Source organism: Coturnix japonica, chromosome 3 (assembly GCF_054131305.1).
Source record: "Coturnix japonica strain WE chromosome 3, WE-NBRP24, whole genome shotgun sequence".
Lineage (NCBI taxonomy): Eukaryota > Metazoa > Chordata > Aves > Galliformes > Phasianidae > Coturnix > Coturnix japonica.
Window position 1 is genome coordinate 40,735,322 of NC_140665.1, and position 18,539 is coordinate 40,753,860.

The window sequence follows — 18,539 nt, forward strand, 5'->3', positions numbered from 1 at the left end:
ACGATAATTACCGCTGCAAGCTTTAGATGAAGGGCAGCATTTTCAGTTTCCAGGGCAATTATTCTTTCTTCTTGAGTCTAAGAAAAAAAGAAAGCAATAAAAACACACGCAAACCCACAGAAGTCAAAGTGACGTAAATATGAGTTTGATGAACATCTCTTCGATAATACTTCTCATTGCTGTGCTGGAAGGGGATTTGTGCCACAGGGGCACAAAGTGGCGACTGCACCCGCTGCGTTGGGGATGCTCACATCGGAACCCACTTGTAGCAGCAGAACGGGGCTCGTCAGCCCGGTGCAGCCCCACTGCCCGCTCTACTCCTCCCATCATCCCGCCCGTCCCGTCGCTCCTCGCCCCGCTCCGGGCTCACTCTCGCTCTGTGCTCCAGCTGCCGGACGCGTTGTGCCCACACCGGGCCCGGACCGAACCCTCCCCGCGGCCGCATCGCGCTGCTCGGATCGGTGCTTGTCTCCCCGAGCGGCAGCACCCAGGGAGGGTTAGGGTTAAATCCCCGGCACTGACGGGGGCGGCGACGGGGAGGACGACGAAGCTGCCCGAGACGGCCGCCTCCTCCCAGCTGTTCGTTCCTGCTCGGGCTGGACAGCTCGTGTTGTTTGTAATACAGCGTTAAATACAATATTTAATTACTCAGTTTGCATCCGTAACTGGAGGGCGATCCTGAATATTCAACTGCTCCTAAGAATACACGGGCATTGTCCAAGCAGGTTAATTGCACGCTGCTCGTCTTCCTAAGCAGTTTATCTGCCATTACAGCTAGGAAACAAACCTGCTTAAGCTGTGAAGCTTTGCCTTCTCAGCCACACAGCCCCCAGGCAACAGAACCATCATCTGACTCGACAGGAGGAAGAGCCAAACACTTTCCTGTTCTCATCAGCAAACCATTGAGGGTTCCTGCATGTCTTTTTTTCCACTATTCTTAGTGAAGGTTATTGTTATTGCTGGTTTTGTTGTAATGATCACAGTGATCATCCCGTTTCAACCCCCTACAATGTGCAGGGTCGCCAACCACCAGACCAGGCTGCCCAGAGCCACATCCAGCCTGGCCTTGAATGCCTCCAGGGTTGGGGTATCCACATCAACAACCTCCTTGGGCAACCTGTTCCAGTGCTTCACCCACCCTCTGAGTGTGATGAAGGTACTCACCTGGAAAGAAGTTCACAGGGCTCTCAATCCCACCTGCAGCAGACACTCAGCTACAGCAGCTGGAATCTACAGCACTTCACTGTGGTCAAACTCCCACCTCTGCCCTCCTCAAACAGAACTTCAACTTTTGTCTCCTATCAAGAAGCAAGTCATGTGGTGTTATAAATACAGCAACAGGAGTAACATCATTCAAATGCCTTTTAACCACAGCAATCACAATGGGGACTCTGGTTCCAGTATTACTTACAATCACCTTTTCCAAAACAAGTTGCATTCCAGCTTCCTCTTCATTCTCACAGACACACTTTGCACTGGAGGAGAAAACAAACACACTACGTTCACCAGAATCCATGGGTTAGCCTGCATATTTGACCCCACCAACTCTTAGTATTTCATAAGTGGATGGATAAGGTGTAAAAACCACTTGTACAGGTATCGAACATCAAACTCTCCCCACTGATCTGTGAGGATGAGCCTCACTGGTTGACTCTCTACATGAAACTCATTTCAGGTTTCCATCATTATGAGACGCACTGACTTGGCTTGTATTTTAAAAGGTAAGGGAAACATTAAAAACAGCCACTGGGGTTTATGGTAACACAGCTGCGAATGTGGAGTCACATAGCAAAGAGTACAAAAAACATTTAATGCAAAGTTAAATACAATACAAACTTTATTAAAAATAGGTTGCAAGTGAAATACAGTAGAAATGGGAAACTACAGCAGTTTTGATGTTTTTCATAATAATGCACAGACAAATATGAAAAGCACTTTTACACATATTCACACTTGACCTGAATGCCCGATAGCGGCCAAATCCACTCAACTGAAGGTTATAGGTTTATTTAGTTATTTATTTTTGCTAAGCCTTTTTTTTTTTTTTCAGATTCTAGCAGCAACAGTAAATTCAGCCACAGCATAAGGTTTGTTTTTTCTTCCCTTAAGAAAAACGTGTCACTGTAAGGCTGCTAGTGTTTTCAAGATAAGTTGGGAGAGGCTTGCTGTTCCTGATTAACAGACATAGCAAGCATGCAGATCCTTCATTAACACTTGGAACCGGTTTAATCTTCTACTTCATATTTAACAGGTGAAACGGTAAAAGCACACTTTCAAATAAGAAACCTGAAGTACGTAAAAAATATTTACACTCCAATTTTCATCAACTTGCATTTATTTATCATACAACTCTTATTAAAAGTGATTTCTTTCCTAAGGCAGTGAAAGTCTACCCCTTTGTATTTGGAAGTGTGCACAATTCCCTAAATATATATTTATAAGAGAACAATATGATACAGGAAAAAAAAAATCATCTAAAGCCAGTAAAGGGCTTTATCAAATAGAAAATTTGTTTGGAATCACAATATATATTGTCTTAACATCACACAATGAGAAAAACTCTGATGAGGTCCTTATTTCCCAGCATCGTCAGCCACATAAGCATAGCTGAGGAAACGGTGGGAGGAAAGAGATTAACAATTTAAAATTAAATAAGGCTATTACAGTGTGAAAAAATAGCTTGAACTGCCAAAAATATTCTCAGTACAACAGTGACAGGATGTTAGTAAAGCCAGCTAGACTAAAGAAGAGCTTATTAGCACTGCTTCTTCAGCACGAGTAGAAATGCATTGCTGCCAGCAGACCAGGTCTTACTAACATTCCCACTCCCAGCCAGCACTATTCAATGCTTCACACTACAGGGATTTTTTTCTTCCCCTTTAATATGCCAGTTCACTTCTCCATAGGAAAAAACAACAACAAAATAGGACAACAACAACAATAAAACCAACCTCAAAGCAAAGATATTGCTGAACTGCTAATAGCAGATTTACCAATACCATTCCATGTCTACTTGCCTAGTAACTTCTCATCTACTGCTCCGGGAAAACTCACCTATCTTTTCTACTGACTTTGAAAATGGAAATCCTTGCCTTTAACACATGACATTTTGGTCCTAGCTGATGAATGGCAACTAAACTAGCGTAGCCTCCTATCTATTGTTTATGGTATTTTAATGAAGCAAACAACCCTAGGCTTTTCACCTTCACATTTCTGAAAGCCTGGTGCACAACTAATGGGGGTGCATCAACACAGACTTTTCCATCACTACAGATAAATTTCATTTTTTAGACCCAACAAATATGTTGGAATATAAGTATTTCATCCCAAAGTTTTACCTATGGAGCAGGTGTTATCCCAATACTAAATCATGGTATTGATAGGCTGATCATTGTATGAACACCACAGAATACAGCAAACTTGCATATAGAGTCTACATAAGACAGTGGCCCAGATATCCTCTTCTTAACTAACAACCTATAGTACTAATTTCTAGTGCACAGTTTAGTTTAGGCAGTTCAAGCTATTCTCACTCTCTCTGCTCAGCAGCTAAAAGAAAAAGTGTGTCTGTGAAACACCAGGAAACAGAACTTATCTTTGACAAGTGCCACTTGGTCTGGTGCACAAAGAACTTAACCCCCCAAACAGAAAGAAAAGAGTTACCTTCACGTGATTCATATCTTTAAAATTTTACAGTGCTTTCATCGTATAAACCACAAGCTCCTGGCAAAGTTATCAGTTTTCTTGCTATTGCGACATCTCTAAATCTTAATTAACAGTCTTAGATATAGAGGAATCAAAGTCACTCATTTTGGAAAATAGTCATTTTCTGTTCATTAGTAGTGCCCCTCATCGCAATCCCTCAATTCTGAGATCTTCAGATACATCTGATAAGGTGCTTTCATCTTATTTTGTGTTCAGCTCATTTTCCAGTTCCATTAGTTTCCTAGAGGCTTTGACTTTATTGGATACATCTTGACCCTGTGAAAAAAGTCGCTGGCGCTCCCTGAACGTCAAATTTTCTGGTGCTCCAGGTACATCTGTATCTTGACTGGAAAGGGAAAAGAAAGTCTTTGTTATCATTCTCATCTACAATATCCTTCAATACAATATTTCTTAGTGACGTGCATTAACTGGCAGAGTTTTTACTACAGCAGAAAAGTCTTGGTTTAGTCTTCTGCAAGGTTTAATTCCCCACACGTACCTCCAGTTGTGACACTGTACTGTCATTTGGATTAGCAGAAGCAGATCACAACCATCTCTGGCATGTAAATACAAATTATATTACTTTGCCTATTTTCAAAGTGTAGCACAGGTGTAACTAAGGCTCTGTCTATAGCAGCACAGCATTGCTGTTATAGCTTCCTACAGCAGCAAGAGCTTAGGAAAAACACTGAATACATACATACCACATATGCCTTGGTCAACAAAGCTATTAGTACTGAAGTACATAGTTGGGGCTGCAATCCAGCCCCCCTGTATTTTATTCAATTCTGGCCAAGTTTAACTGCAAAGTAAAATCTAAAGTAATACTTCAGATCACCTAAAGACTTGTGTGGAATTTGCATTTCCTTATAACCCAAGATATGCCACAGACAACTGCAGAACTCTTCAATAGCCCCCAGAGATGTGACAGCAGAAAGTACTGCAGAAGTTAACTACATTACGTGACTCAAAGTTAATGCTTAAGGGACTCCCGGGTGTCACCTTTTAGATCGCTTGTCTCTTGGATCCCGATAAACTTCATGAGCCCCGACCGCTGCTCCCGAAGATCCAGTGTATGAATTTATTCCTTGTGCAAAAGAAAAAGCAAGTTGAAGGGCAGCAGTTGCAAGGCAGAAGTTTTATACTGTATTTCTTCAAAAAGGTGCAGTGCTTCCTTCACTAAATCATCTCAATCCAGAATCAGAAATTAAATGTAGAGGGTCATCTGACTTGTGCAATATTTAAGAACAATGCTACTGAATTCCATGCCCTCTCACAACAGCCATAATTCTTTATTCCAAATCTTAAATTGGAACATATATATATTTTAAGATTATTTAGCACACAGTAAATCACGGTCTTTATCTTATTATGGTATACTGCAAGACAGACATTGAAAGTTCAAGACAACTGAAAGAGCAACATGCTTCACTATCCCGTAACAAACTCTACAGGAAATTTGTTAGCTGCAGCTGCTCTATTTGGGAAGCTAAAAGTAATCAACGATTACCATACAACATCTTAGTAATTCAGCAATCAGAGCTTTTTTCTCTATTTCATCTGATCACGTAAGATGTATGTATTAGAAGATGCCTCCCACCCCTGGCTCTTGTCTTAAATTTCAAGCATCGTGATTTCATCTTAAATTTCAATCTTGCAGCACTGCACCTTTAGTTCAAGTTGATACAACACACAGATTTTACACATCACATTAATTCTTTCTAAAGGCCACAAGACAAAACCTTTTCTTTCCAATCAAAAAGCTCACTATATTTATACTGCATTCAAGACCGTATTTCTCTTAATGACTGTCAGGATGAGTGAAAAATAAAGCGTCAGATTTGTCTCCGGACAGTCTGGTCTCAAATATTGCACGTTATGTCTTGTGAACCTTATTCTGTACAGAAGGAAATGTTTGCTTCTTCCACTGGTATCCATAACTTCTCACAAGTATTGAATAAAAGAGATGGTATGAAGCTGGAAGACACAGGTCAATTTAGCAAGCACACTATTGGCTAAATATATTTCACCCCAAATTTGTAGTGGGTCAAATCTTACTAGATGTGCCACAGTTGAATTATGAATTTTATTCATTTTACATGCGTTTGGTACCACCCTTCCCTACTTGGAACAAACTGTTTCCACATGTTCCACCTGCTTTCCAACAGCAGTTCTGATATCGATGCTGGCTTTTTTCTTGGCTAGTTGGTGGAGCCAATAGTCTTAAGCAACCCAGTGGAAGAAGGTTACGAGAGCAAAATTTGCAGAAGCGTGGTTTACTAGAGTTAGCATTCAGAACAGAAAAGAACTGTAAAGGACAGTAATGTAACAAGAGTCAGCGAGATGGGAGATGGTAAACTGCACAGTGAATTCTGCATTTTGTGCAAACGGCTTTGTACGTTACGCAGGCAGTCTTCATAGAAGCTTGAGCAATCAGGTGAGGTTAACCTGTTCTCATGGCTAATTTAAAAATTATGAAATAAGAGTATTCAGAATTAGTTGTATGGTTTATGAATTAGGTTATTAAAGGTGAAGCAACATACTACAAAATTCCTTAACTGTTACCAAAAAACCTAACCAAGTCTTTGTAGGTTGTCCTTCTGAATGTTTTCCAGGGAACGAACACATACACACACAAAGTATCACTGAAAATTTCACTTTCCTGAGATTCATCTTTCCGCAGAAGTTAACAGAAAGCAGGAGGATTGGGAGACATGGTTAAATATGAAATAGCATTCTGGGTTTTGGATGATGGGAGGCAGCAAGAGTGGTGGTGACAACTAGCGATGGATAGTTCCCGACTTAATTTATTACATATTCAGCTTTCAAAATGCCAAATAAGGAAAGGAAGAAAGGGCCTTTGGATTCTATGTGTTGTGATGGAAGGCATATTTATACTTGATTCACTGTCAAGAGAAAGAGAAAGTACTTGGAAGGAACAAAACTTCAGTACGTATGTACAGCACTAAAATTCCATGTCAGAAGCCTGTTTCAGAACATTCCTGAGGGGCAGATGGCAATGTAGTCTAAGTGTTTAAAGAGAATCTTTTATGTATAGTTCTTGTCATTCTTTAATTCCATGCAGTATGAGTTTGAAAACTAGACTACTTCTGATAGAAAACAGATTTGAGAACAGTCTCGATGGGTTTATCAGCGGACTTGCTTGCATGTAACTGAAATATCTGCACTTGTAATGCAGCACATAGATACTATAGTGTGTCTTACATACATATTCCCATCTAATGACTGAAAAGTGAAAAGCAAAAGCTTTTCTCACTTTCTTTTAAGATTTAGAACCAGTGGTAGAGAAAGAGAGGAGTGACTGATGAATATGTAGAATCCATAGGGGCCAATACATCAAGAGATCTCACAGGCAATACTAGATTAAATAAACCTATTTTTCTCTCTTTAAAATGATTAATAGTGAGGATATATTTTACACATCTAGGATGCTGTACTGACCCTCAGCAACGACACTATTCAGTGTCAACAATAGTAGTTGGCAGTAATTGTTACAGAGCTAAACTCTAACCCTTCAGGAATACCAAAACTACACATCATTGTGCAGAGCTTATCTGTGATCCTGGAAGCTGTCTGCATCAGAAGCAAATACACCCTGCAAAGTACAAGATTTCTGACTGGAAAACAATTTGAGCCTCAGCTGAAAAGAATGCAGGCAAGAAGCACTGAGTATTGTGCACTTGTACAGTTTCATGCGTTCTCTAAACTGTATTGCTACATGACTGCAGCTGTGACAGAAATGCTTCTGATAAACGGTACCTGTTCTGTGCCTGAATTCTAACAGAAGCAAAAAGATCAAACAAGGAGAACATCATGGCTGCCACTCCCTTTGGAAGAATACACAAGAGTAATGTAGGGGAAATGCTGGCAGAAGCTGCTGTTTAAAGATGAAACTCCCACATTCGTAAACTGGACACAGAGTAGGATTCATGAATACTTGCATATTCAAAGAGTTAAGTGTGTAAGATTTTTCCTTTGAATCAGGTTCAAAGAAAACTAGCATGGAACTTTATACTGAATCACCGTTAAATTCATTAGTGTAACTAAACTTGTAATCTGCAGATAAAATATGGTTCTGAAGTTACCAGCAACTAGAACTCTATTTGAAATTTAACTCCGTTATGGTTGTCCACTTGGAGTTATAAGAGAAACAAGATGAGGAGGCACCAAAATATAAGGGTGTGGAAAGGGGCAGGGGAAGAACAAGGCACAGGGTGCACAGATGGAATTTAGATTTTGTCCCTGTTTACATGAAAACTGCACCGTACAAAGAGGTACAGAAATGGTGCTGAATGAATTCAACTTTCTTACTGCAAGTTCCATATAGCTCTTAGTGCTCTTAAGAGCTATACCTAGAAAGGTCATTTTAAAGCCATTTGCACACATTATTAAGAGAGAGAACCCTGGTACCAAATCCAAAAGCAGACGGATAGCTCTGATCACGAACCCAACAGAAGAAGATTCTTGTGTTCAAGAAAGATGCACTTCCAGATGCCCTGAGTAACCAGTGGTCATACAAAACAAATCACTGAAAGATACAGAGTGAGAGCCAAAACCAACAGTACTTTGAATTGGTTGAGTAACAGTTAAAATAAATTTGATTTCATTGTGTGAAAGATGAAATTTTGCTTTTGAAGAGTTGGGGTAAGGAACAAGGAAATTTGAGAGATCAAAACAATTAAAAATGGGAAGATTCACATTAATATTAGGATTTAAGTTAGATCACCATAGTGAAAACAGTGATTAAGTGGAAAAAAATCACAAAGGAAGTGATTTGATCTACAGCATCAGAGTTGAGAACGTGAGGACAGTTCCGTGGAGAAGATCGATTTCATGGTGTCTACCTTTAGAGCCGCTGGCATGGATGAAACTCGGTTTGTTTGGTGGGGGCGGGGGCTGACTTTTTTTGGCAGCAGTACTGTTGGCATTGACTGGAGATGACTGGAATGAGTTGGAAAGAAAGAGGCCATCTGAAACTGGGCGAGGCTGGCGGGAGGGCTGCTGTGGTTTAAGGGTGGCAGGAGGAAAGTCACCATAAGATTTTCTTGTGCTGGAGTACTTATCCTGACCTGCTAGATTGGAATCCTCCTCCTCATCATCATCATTGTATGCAACAAACTTGGCAGTATAAATCGTGTCAGGGGAGAGGACCTGTGTTTTGAGGTAAGAGGTGTTTCGCTGAGGTGGGGGAGGAGGAGCGTTAGATGAAGGGGTTGGGGATGGGAGTTCATATTCCCGTGGAAGTGGAGGTCTGTACAGACCAGGCTCGTCTGGTTCCAGCAATCTTCGTTCTGCTTCATCGTGCTGCCTGCGCCTTTCAGCCTCTAAGCGATTGTAATACTCCTCTTCCTGTCGCCTCTGCAAATCCAGAGGAGAAAAAAACACAGCGGTCAGTATGACAGGCATTGCAATCTAGGAGCTTTGAGTTTCCATCAGAGCTACAAACATCTTTTTTTTTGTCTCCTTTTTTGGCTACAAGCAACACTTCTACATGAACTCATACAAAGATTATTTACTACTACAAAAAAAGGCCTTCTCCCTGTAACACAGCATTGCTGTTATTTCCAGGTTTACTAGAGGCAGTGTAAATCTCAAAGCAACTGCCTACGTGAACTAAGGGCAACTCCTGTATTTATTACTGAAAATGTAACTACAGTTAATAATGGGTATATTCACTAAGGCTGTCGTGAATCCGTGGGAGAGAAAATAACTAAAATTAACTACCGTCTTAAAAAAGGAACTTTATAATCCTACTGCAGGCTTATGCAATGTAAACTGAACAACAGAGCCTTGGAACACGACTCCTAACAAAGCTTCAAGTATGATTAGCAGGAAAACTACTTTCACATAAAAATCCAATTACAAAGAGCCTTTTAAAAGCCAACATAGAGTGATGCTTTTCATAGAAGCATTTATAAAAAGCACCTTTCTAAGAACATGTGCATATGATACACAAGGCTAATTACCACCGAAAAAGCCACGAAACGTGACTGTACTTTCCAGCTTTAAAGATTTTTATTGTTTTTAAACTTCATAGCATTTAATTTTGTTTGGCTCTTTTCTAAGCTGCACTGTAAATTAATGCATTTATTTTTTTTCACAATTTGCTCTGTAGCTTGGTAACACATAAAGATGTGTATTTGGAAACCACACATTACAAAAAATATTTAGTCTAAGCACTATCCACTTTAACTGCTCAGCACCAAGTCTGGTACTCTAAAATAAACAAATCAATAAATCTGATCTTGTTTATCTAGAGCAAGGACAAGAAACTCATTTCCTTATGCTTGTCCCTAAAGCCATCAGGGTGGTCAGACGGTACTGAGCTCCTGGCTGGAAGATGCACAAGCACCTCAGTCCAGATCTGTCAGTGAAAATCTCTTCAAGTGTGTGATACACATCATTTGGTAGCACTACATCACTGTTAGAAACCAGAAAAGCCTATTTTTGAGAAAACCAGGAGATGCAACAGGTTTTAGCATTAACTCTTCTACAAAAGGCTCTGCAAACAAGCCTTTGTCACTGCTAAAAACCCTCAGCTGGAATGCCTACTCTATAACTTCTGCAATAGTGCTGGCCTCTAGTCATCACAAATTTGCTCAATTCTTTTTTTTTTTCTTTTTTTTTTTTTTAAATAAACATATTGGCAAAATTAAGCCATAGGTCATGACCCTTATCACTAATTTGGTGCATTTAACACTTGATGACCCAAAACTGAGCTGTTACTAGCCAGGCTAAAGAGGAGAGGCCTGTAAGAACTCCTGGTGCCCTCAGAAGACCATAACCTTTTCTTCTGCCTCTCTTCTGGTTCGCTCCTCCTCTTGCTGACGTCGTTCCTCTTCCTGCCTGGCCCTGTCTTCTGCTTCTCGCTTGCGCATTTCTTCCAACTGTTGCTGCCGTCTGCGTTCTTCATCCTGTAACTAACAGAGACACACCTTTAATTTTTAATCACTCGCACAGGAAGAGGTTAAAAAACCACCCCTATAAACTGAGCATTTGTGTCTAAAAACAACTAATTCAGTAGACAGTGCTGTACTGCAGATTAACAATACTGCTTTCATCAGTAAAGAGCGCACTCTGACATTGTTTTCCCTAAAGTCCCTGTTAAGAATAAAAGCTGGGAATACAAGAGATGCGCCGAACTACACACTTAAAAGCAGGCAGAGACGAACCCCTAGCAGAAGACTGAGATGACACATGCTCCAGACTGCTTCAGCTATCAGTCTCATAGGCACAGCAAAGTGAAATTAAGTACTTGGAACCAACGGTCCACAGCTTTAGCAGCCAATTGGTTTTTCATTTGGGATTAGTATTTAAGCACTGGAAAATCACGACTCGTTAGTCAAAGGGTCAGTCCATTTAAAGTAACAGGTTCATTCAGCAAGTCTGCAAATAGTCTCAGGAGATAAATAAAATCTCCCTCTGTAACTGCAATAGATGTGTTTTGGAAAAAGCAGAGCGAGGCAAAGAAATCTTTGCTCACAAGAACAACTCGTGTCCAAGAGACAACTATGCTTCATACGTGTTTGTGGTAAACACTGCACAGGTAAGAAAAATTAGCTAAGATGCAAACTTTGTCCGGTTCTCTAAAGCTAACAGGAACTGCTCTTGTTGGATAGGAGTATTTACTGACCTAACAACATTCATAAGCAGAAACTAAGTAGACTACATCCTGCTTTGCTTTTTACTGTGACATGTTTCAAAGTGATGTTTTTTATAAGATCCTATCGCTGACTGCCATACTTTGCTACATGCTGTACTTATCTTGCCTGTCTTGTTTATTAAGAAGACATTGTTTTAGCAGAGGAGACAGTGTTGTCAAAAGGAAAGACAGTTACTAATTCAGATGAGTTAATGGAAGAGAAGTGATTTCCTCTTTAAAAAAAAAAAAAAAGGAAAAACTGCACAGAAGAGAAAAATACAGAACTCTTTGACTTTGTCCTAGTCACATTTAGAGTAAAGGTCTAAACACTGTAATTACCGACTCCAGATTACTGCATGGATACCTTTGTGCTTAGTAGCAAAGGGGAGCTAGTATTTTTTCTTTGTTATATTTGCTTGTGAACTTAACTAAGAAGGGAAAACTAGGCAGGGTACCATACAGGGGCTTATGTCAACATAATATCTGGAAGACAACCTATTCAAATCAAAGCCTATTCTAACATAACACCCAGGACAAAGGCCAGAAATAATAAAGGAAGTACAAACAGGCATCCAGTAGCTATTACTGAGGGATATTTCATTTCTTGAATGATTAGTAGACTAGTTTCTACTCTGGAGCTTTCAGAGGATGGCAGGGAGTAGTGGGATGGCAAAGCATGCCAGGGAGCAGCGGGATGGCAAGGCATGCCAGAGCGCGTGAAGGCGTGTGTTTGTGGTTGCATACAATATTATGCAATTCACATGGAACTACCAGATTTTCAAGATCCTTACATGGCCCTCAGCTAACAGTCAGAGGAGGATAATAGGGAGAGGGAAGTAGAGAGAATTCTGGAGTATCAGAAATGCGAAGATAGGCGTGGGATTGGCATGCTTGAAGGAAGCCAGATAAAACTCATTTCTCCAAGCACTGCTTAGAATGCTTTAAATAAAGTTCCAGATGAACTTTACATTTATACCTATTTATTTCTGATGAATAAACCCTCTGTTGGTTCAGGCCATGAACCCATATGGTGCACTGCCATTTCCCCAGAACTCAGCACTGCACAAGGGTTGCATCCTCTTGTGGAGTCCTCTCATTAGCTACTCTCAGATGCAAGGCCTTTGAATTTGCCAAACTCATTTTTAAGGTTGCCAATACTGTCTGAATTCACACAGCCTTCTATAGCAGAATGGTCCAGGAGCTTACAGCCTACTTGGTCACGAACCTTATCTACCTGGTCACAGGTCCACATACCAAGGCACTGGCAAAACAACTAAATAAATAGGAATAGCAATAAGTAAAAATATTGCTAGATACTGCATCTGAAAACTCTGCTTGTCAATTACTTCAACAAGCTTACACGCTTCACTTCTTTCTCTGCTGCCAACTGCTCAGAACTAATGGACCACACAAACACATAACTGAGTATTTCAGATGCGGTTATAAGTATGCTATACTTGAATATGAATTTTAAAAGCCCGTGTTTTGTTTTTTAAATAAAGAAGTGAAGAAATATCCCAATCCATATTTTGAACAGTGAAGCTTACAGTTCTTTTCTAGCAACACAAGTTAATGATACTCACAGGACTTGCAAGCATTACCCTTCTTTCAAACTAGCATACTAATGATACAGAATACTCCGAAGGAGATGCAGTTCTATAACCCATTCCCAACGAGAGCAATAAAATACAGAATTAACTGAAATCCTAGAGGTTAATGCCTCAGGTTGAAAGCTTGCCATGTTTTAGACAACAGACAGTAGCATTAACCATCTGAACCTGAAATTCAGGAAAATAAAATATGGTAACTTAGTAATCACACATTTATATGACCTACTTGGAAATATTAGTTCAGAAGCAATTCCTGAGTTTACAGTCCATTTTTACATCAATGGGAAACTCCACATGTGTAACAGCAGGTTTCAGCGCATGGCTAAGTACTATGTTAAATCATAATAAGCCATGCACGTTTGTTATCAACTGAATTTAAATATTCTGTATTATTAGGCTCTCTGAACAATTGTAATCGGAAGGGAATGGTGCTGCTACAACTGTTCTAAAACAAGAATGGAGGGGGAGAGAAAGGAAGAAATTTTACCTCACAGTTTGATCACTCAAACTGCTTAGTAAGATGCCATAAACGCAGTGACAAAACACCAACTACACTATTTTATATCAGACTGCTGCTACAACAAACAAATCAAGCCTGCAAGCAGAACACAGCATTTAATAGGAGAGAAACACGGGGGAAGGAGTCACCACATCTGGAAACACTCAAATGCATGCTTACAGTTAACTTACTGTTCATTGTATCAAAATGATTTTTGAACACCCAAAGATGGCAAATCATCATCCAAAGCACAGAAGACAATTATTATTAACATCAGAAATTGAAACGTGAAAGATATTAAGGAGAAAGAAACAAACATACCAAGTCTAGAACAGAGATTGCTGGCACAGCAGTCTGCTGCAGGTAGTAAGAAAGGGGAAAAAAAGAGAGATGCACAGTGAAAACAAAGATAGGTTAGACTTGTTCTATTTCAAAAGCATTTTCTTTTATTTGTTAAGTCAGATGTTTTAGAAAGACAAACTGAACTCCACAAACACCTGAAATACAGACAAGGAAACAGATAATTCTTTCTTCTTCTTTTTAATGAGTACTGTTTAAACTCATTCAAAAGCTCAGTTTTTCTCTACAGATGCTGTTTATTGCATCTCTAGTAGTACAGACAGTGAAACGCAACTCAAATGCAAACATCAATTCTGCTCAAAACAACTGTTATTTTTTAGTTTCAAAATGTTCCAAAATGCTGGAGGAACTTCATGCACAAACAGTACTAGAAATCCAGCACTTGCTAAGAAGACTGATAAAACACTATGCAAAGCAATTGGCTTTTCAATAACAACATATGGCTTTTTTAGTTTTGCTAGAGTAAAATGTTAAGGATTTTTGTGAAAATGGCAGTTCTATATGGGTTTTTATGCCTAGAGGTAACTGCCTTCGTGCTACAAATTACATGTTAGCAGTGCTGAGCTTTAACACAAGCATTCCACCAAAGATACATTTATCCTTTCCTTTCTTCAGTTTCCAAGCTTGAGGTATCCATTGTTTTAAACAGTAACAAAATTAGCCACAAGAAAAAAGGAAAGCAATGCAGACTGCAACAAACACGAGAAAAGCAAGTTTAGAGAATCAAGCTGCCAAAACAATCCTGAAATCAAATATTACTCAAGCTGATAGCAATTTCTGATTGCCAAAATACACGTGCAAACACTTATCAACAAGTAGAAACTTTTTATCACAGAATTAAGTCAACTTTTCAAGGTAAACAGAAGACAGTGAATTACAGAGATAGTTATTCAGCCTATGAAAGCATAGTTATTGGTATGTAACTTTGGTATCAGTGCTATTCAGAGAAGAAAAATTCTCCTACACGAACTGTTTCCCAACAGCAAGAGATTCAAAAGACTCAGAGAGATAGAAACCAGCAGTGGAGTGATAAAACTTTTATCAGACTAATCAGATACATTGTCTTCGTATGTATATTATGATCCTTTACTGCGCTGAAGCTAAGGTAAGCAAATCCCATCTGATGCTGATTGAACTGTACACCATGCAAAATCTGCAAGCTGGAGCCCTAGGCAGGGTACTTGAGTTTTTACAACACATGAAATGACATGGCTCAGCCTAATGCTTCCACCCAGCACTGTCAGTGTCACCACAGAGGTGGTGGTAAAATACAAAGGTAACATTTGCCTCATCCCCCAGCCTCTGACTGGAGTGGACCAACGTGGTGGAAACTCTGTTCCCTGGTATCATGTATTCAGTGTCCATTTCAGTTCCAAGACTATATGTAAGAACTCTTACTGGTAAAAAAATATTTGATGGAAAAAACATGTTTTTTGTTCCTGATTCTGCTACAGATTTTCATAATTTCAAATATTTTTGCTTGAGTTCCTGTAAGCAAATTCCATCCAATGTTTAACTTTCTAATCCTGGTCCAGCTACCCAGCTAAATCCCTTTGTACACAGGAAATTTCTGAAGCTGCAACAAGAAAAGTAAATTTGACTGCCAACTTACATTCTGTAATAGGTAGCTATTACACCTTCATAATTTATTGTCTAACTGGTGAAGCCACTGTAAGCAAACGAAAGCTCCTACAGTAACTTTAAAATTAAAGACAGCCAAGAAAGCTCCCTTCTCCTTTACCCTATTAGGAGATCAAAATACTCAAATCCAGAGAACCCACCAACACACACAATTACCACACTTTTGTCTAGAAAGGATTATCCCATTTTACCCTTGCTCTTCTTTCTGCCTCCAGTCGCTGCATGATAAGCATCGTATCCACATCATCGTCCTCTTCTTCATCATCATCTTCATCCTTTTGTTTGGATTCCTGAAGTCGCTTTTGGAACTGCCACTCCAGCATGAGTTTGCGCAGGCGGTCATTCTCTTCAGCTGTACGATCAGGCTTGTTCTGAAGATCCTGAATCTCTTTACTCAGCATGTCCACAATGTGCATTTGCTGCTGCTTCTCCAGTTTCTCCTTGGCATCTCTTTTCCAAGGATCTGGAGAGAGGCTGTCACTAGAGGACAATTCTTCCTTGCTGATAGTAATGTACTGCAGATCTCTCCGCTCAATAGTCCGAGGCTGCTGTTGTGGCTGCAACTCTCGAATGACTGTTTCTTGAGACCTCTGGAAAGTTGAAGTTTTATCCGATTTCACTTGCTGAAGGGGAACAGGAGGAACCACAGGCTGGGGAGGAATTAGTGGCTGTGAACGCATTTGGCCCAGTTTTCTCTCTTGCTCACGCCGTTTCCTTTCTCGTTCTTCTTCCAAACGTGCCTTTTCCTTTTCATACCATCTCTGGTGCTCTTCTCGTTTTTTACGCTCAGCAGCAGCCACCTGAGAAGATGCTTGTGCTCCTACTTGGTTTGGTGGAGGAGGGGGAGGCAGAGGCAAATCCATTTGTGGTTCATCAAATTCAGCTGCATAATGCACTGGAGGAGGTGGCGGCGGAGGAGGAAGATCTGTTCTGATGGGCTGGGAAACGGCCACTGGAGTCGGCTGGCTCACTGCTGGAGTTTTCCAACGGCCAGGTCCACTTTTAGTTAAGCAAGAACCAGGTGAAACTGGTTTGGATGTATGGTTCAGGTGCTCTTGGCTAGATGTGCTAGAATCCACAGACGAATTAATCCACTGATCACTGTCTGACTTCCGATCAATGTACTCTATGTCCTTCCGGATAACAACTTCCAAACGATTCCTCTCTGGCTGGAAAACTTTATCTCGGAGTTCTTCCTGGGATCGAGCCACACGCTGGAAAAAATTAAACAAAGCATCCATTTAATCTCCATTAAAACATATCTGAAATACTTAAAGCCTAAACTTCTTACTACTAAAGGTAATTACTTTTAGAGAAGTTCAGAATTTCCATGACAATTAAGTTTCTTATAATGAACAATAAGATATTCTTCCCAGTCATTTTAATTCATTCAAGCGATACAAGATTTTACAACCCCTAAAATGCCTGGAAATCTGGACTGGAAAAAAGGAAGAACACAAAATAGAACTTAAGCTGAGCCTCCCCAGCTCACAGAGTTTCTCAGGACTCTTGCTGCCATAGGAGAACAAGAGCTCTGGTAGCTTGGACCATCAGTACAAACATTCCAGCTCTGCCATTCAGGCTTCAGCTGGCTTGACAAAGGGTTTTCCTATTAGGAAGGCAAACAGAAAGACCGCTAAGGAAAAAAAGATGAGGGAGCCTCTGCCCATCCTCCCCCGTTAATAAGAGTGATGACTCAGCTGGAAACTCTCATTATGACAGTCATTCATGGGTATGGAATATGGAAAAGTCCTATCTAGTTCTACCTGTTTTTGGGGCATGGACTTAATGTGTCAAACACCAAGCCTCTCTGTATTCAAGCCTGAGGTACCATTGTGCTATACAACCTTCTGGAAAGGAATACTAGGCCCTAAATTAGGGTTATCAAATTGGTTAACTGTTTTCTTGCAGCAAAAATTCAAGCTTTGAATGCCAGGAAATAGTAAGCACTGAACACATAATGTACCAATTATCAACAACTGAGAGAAGATTAACAAAGCAAGCTCCTTTTCTTCTTCCTCCATCAATGACCTTAGCTGTAACCTCAAAATAATGCCTTCTTTGAGATGAACAAGTGTATTCTTTATGCTCTATTAGTCCAACAGATCTGAACACACAGTTATTTCTGTTAGATTTGCTGTAAAGATGTGCCTAACCAAACAGTTTGCTAATAAATTTGGAGCAGAAAACAGAAATTTCACATCAGTGAAAAGCTGTAAAGACTTATTTCTTTATTTATTGAAGTCTATTTTCCTCCCTTTTTAATCTGAAGTATTGCATGGTGGGGAAAAGTACATCTACACTTTCAGTGCTTGTAGGGTGCTAAAGGTTCTAGTCGTTGGTTTTATGAAAATGCTTCAACATCTTAATCCTTAAAACCACAGCTCAAATTCTGTACCTGTCAACAGCCTTAACAGATGGGGTTCATCATACCAGTTTTAACTGCCCTGTCTAAGCTACTCATTTAAGCTTGCTTTAAGCAGGGGAGAGGTGCATGTGCAGATGGCAGTTCATCCCATTAGGAGAAACGGAAATATTAGCCTCCCCTGCCACAGTAGCTACACAGACAGCCAAACATTAACTACAGAGCTCAGATTAGGTGAGATGAATTCATGAAATTTGAAGGAGTTAATTAAAGGAATTCAGCAAAATATTTCTACAGTTACTTGACACATTCATTAACTCACAGCCTGCTCCTTTAAAATTACCACCCTACTTCGGTTATAGCATCTGTTTTCTTTACTGAAGGACTATGATTTGATATCTTTGGTACTGAAATTGAGACAAACACGCAGTGAACTAAGCTTTTACCCAAGTAACTTTTCTCCCCATTCACCAATATATGTGGGATTACTCAATGCATCATTCCCTAGTTAGTTTCTGTGACATGATACAAAGTAACTTAGATAATGATGCTTTTCAGAAAGTAAAGCATACTGAGCCTTAATTAAACAAATGCAGAAAAAAACCCAAACAACAGCCAAACAACATAAAAATGTTTTTTTCCTTTCTTGGTTTCTGGATAATGAAGCTGTCCGTGGTGGACTATAGAAGGAAGAAA

General features: G+C 39.9%; 2 protein-coding genes across 46 annotated transcripts in view; both read right to left on the minus strand.

The window, feature by feature from the left end:
- The window catches only part of KIF25 (kinesin family member 25), a 29,375-nt gene extending 28,076 nt beyond the window's left edge, over positions 1 to 1,299 (minus strand). Inside the window, exons 1-2 of one of the 5 annotated variants that reach the window (XR_014944770.1) lie at positions 371 to 533; positions 12 to 77 (exon numbers count right to left, since the gene is read on the minus strand). Coding sequence is in view for 2 of the 5 variants with exons in the window: in XM_015858019.3 (XP_015713505.3) it covers positions 12 to 77; positions 371 to 445 (141 nt within the window). In the remaining 3 variants the exon portion in view is untranslated. Of the gene's footprint in view, positions 1 to 11; positions 78 to 370; positions 622 to 1,164 lie in introns of those variants that run through there. The other 4 variants (XM_085543435.1, XM_015858019.3, XM_085543437.1 and 1 more) reach the window with 4 other exon arrangements.
- A 520-nt stretch (positions 1,300 to 1,819) lies between these two features.
- AFDN (afadin, adherens junction formation factor) overlaps positions 1,820 to 18,539 on the minus strand; it is a 107,429-nt gene continuing 90,709 nt past the window's right edge. For 15 of the 41 annotated variants that reach the window (XM_085543420.1, XM_085543417.1, XM_085543416.1 and 12 more), the window contains 6 exons: positions 15,670 to 16,692; positions 13,799 to 13,834; positions 10,512 to 10,646; positions 8,571 to 9,084; positions 4,708 to 4,792; positions 1,820 to 4,051 (listed from right to left, as the gene is read on the minus strand). In XM_085543420.1, coding sequence (XP_085399546.1) covers positions 3,907 to 4,051; positions 4,708 to 4,792; positions 8,571 to 9,084; positions 10,512 to 10,646; positions 13,799 to 13,834; positions 15,670 to 16,692 — 1,938 coding nt within the window. In that variant the 3' untranslated portion in view covers positions 1,820 to 3,906. The remainder of the gene's footprint in view (positions 4,052 to 4,707; positions 4,793 to 8,570; positions 9,085 to 10,511; positions 10,647 to 13,798; positions 13,835 to 15,669; positions 16,693 to 18,539) is intronic. The other 26 variants (XM_085543428.1, XM_085543427.1, XM_015857967.3 and 23 more) reach the window with 9 other exon arrangements.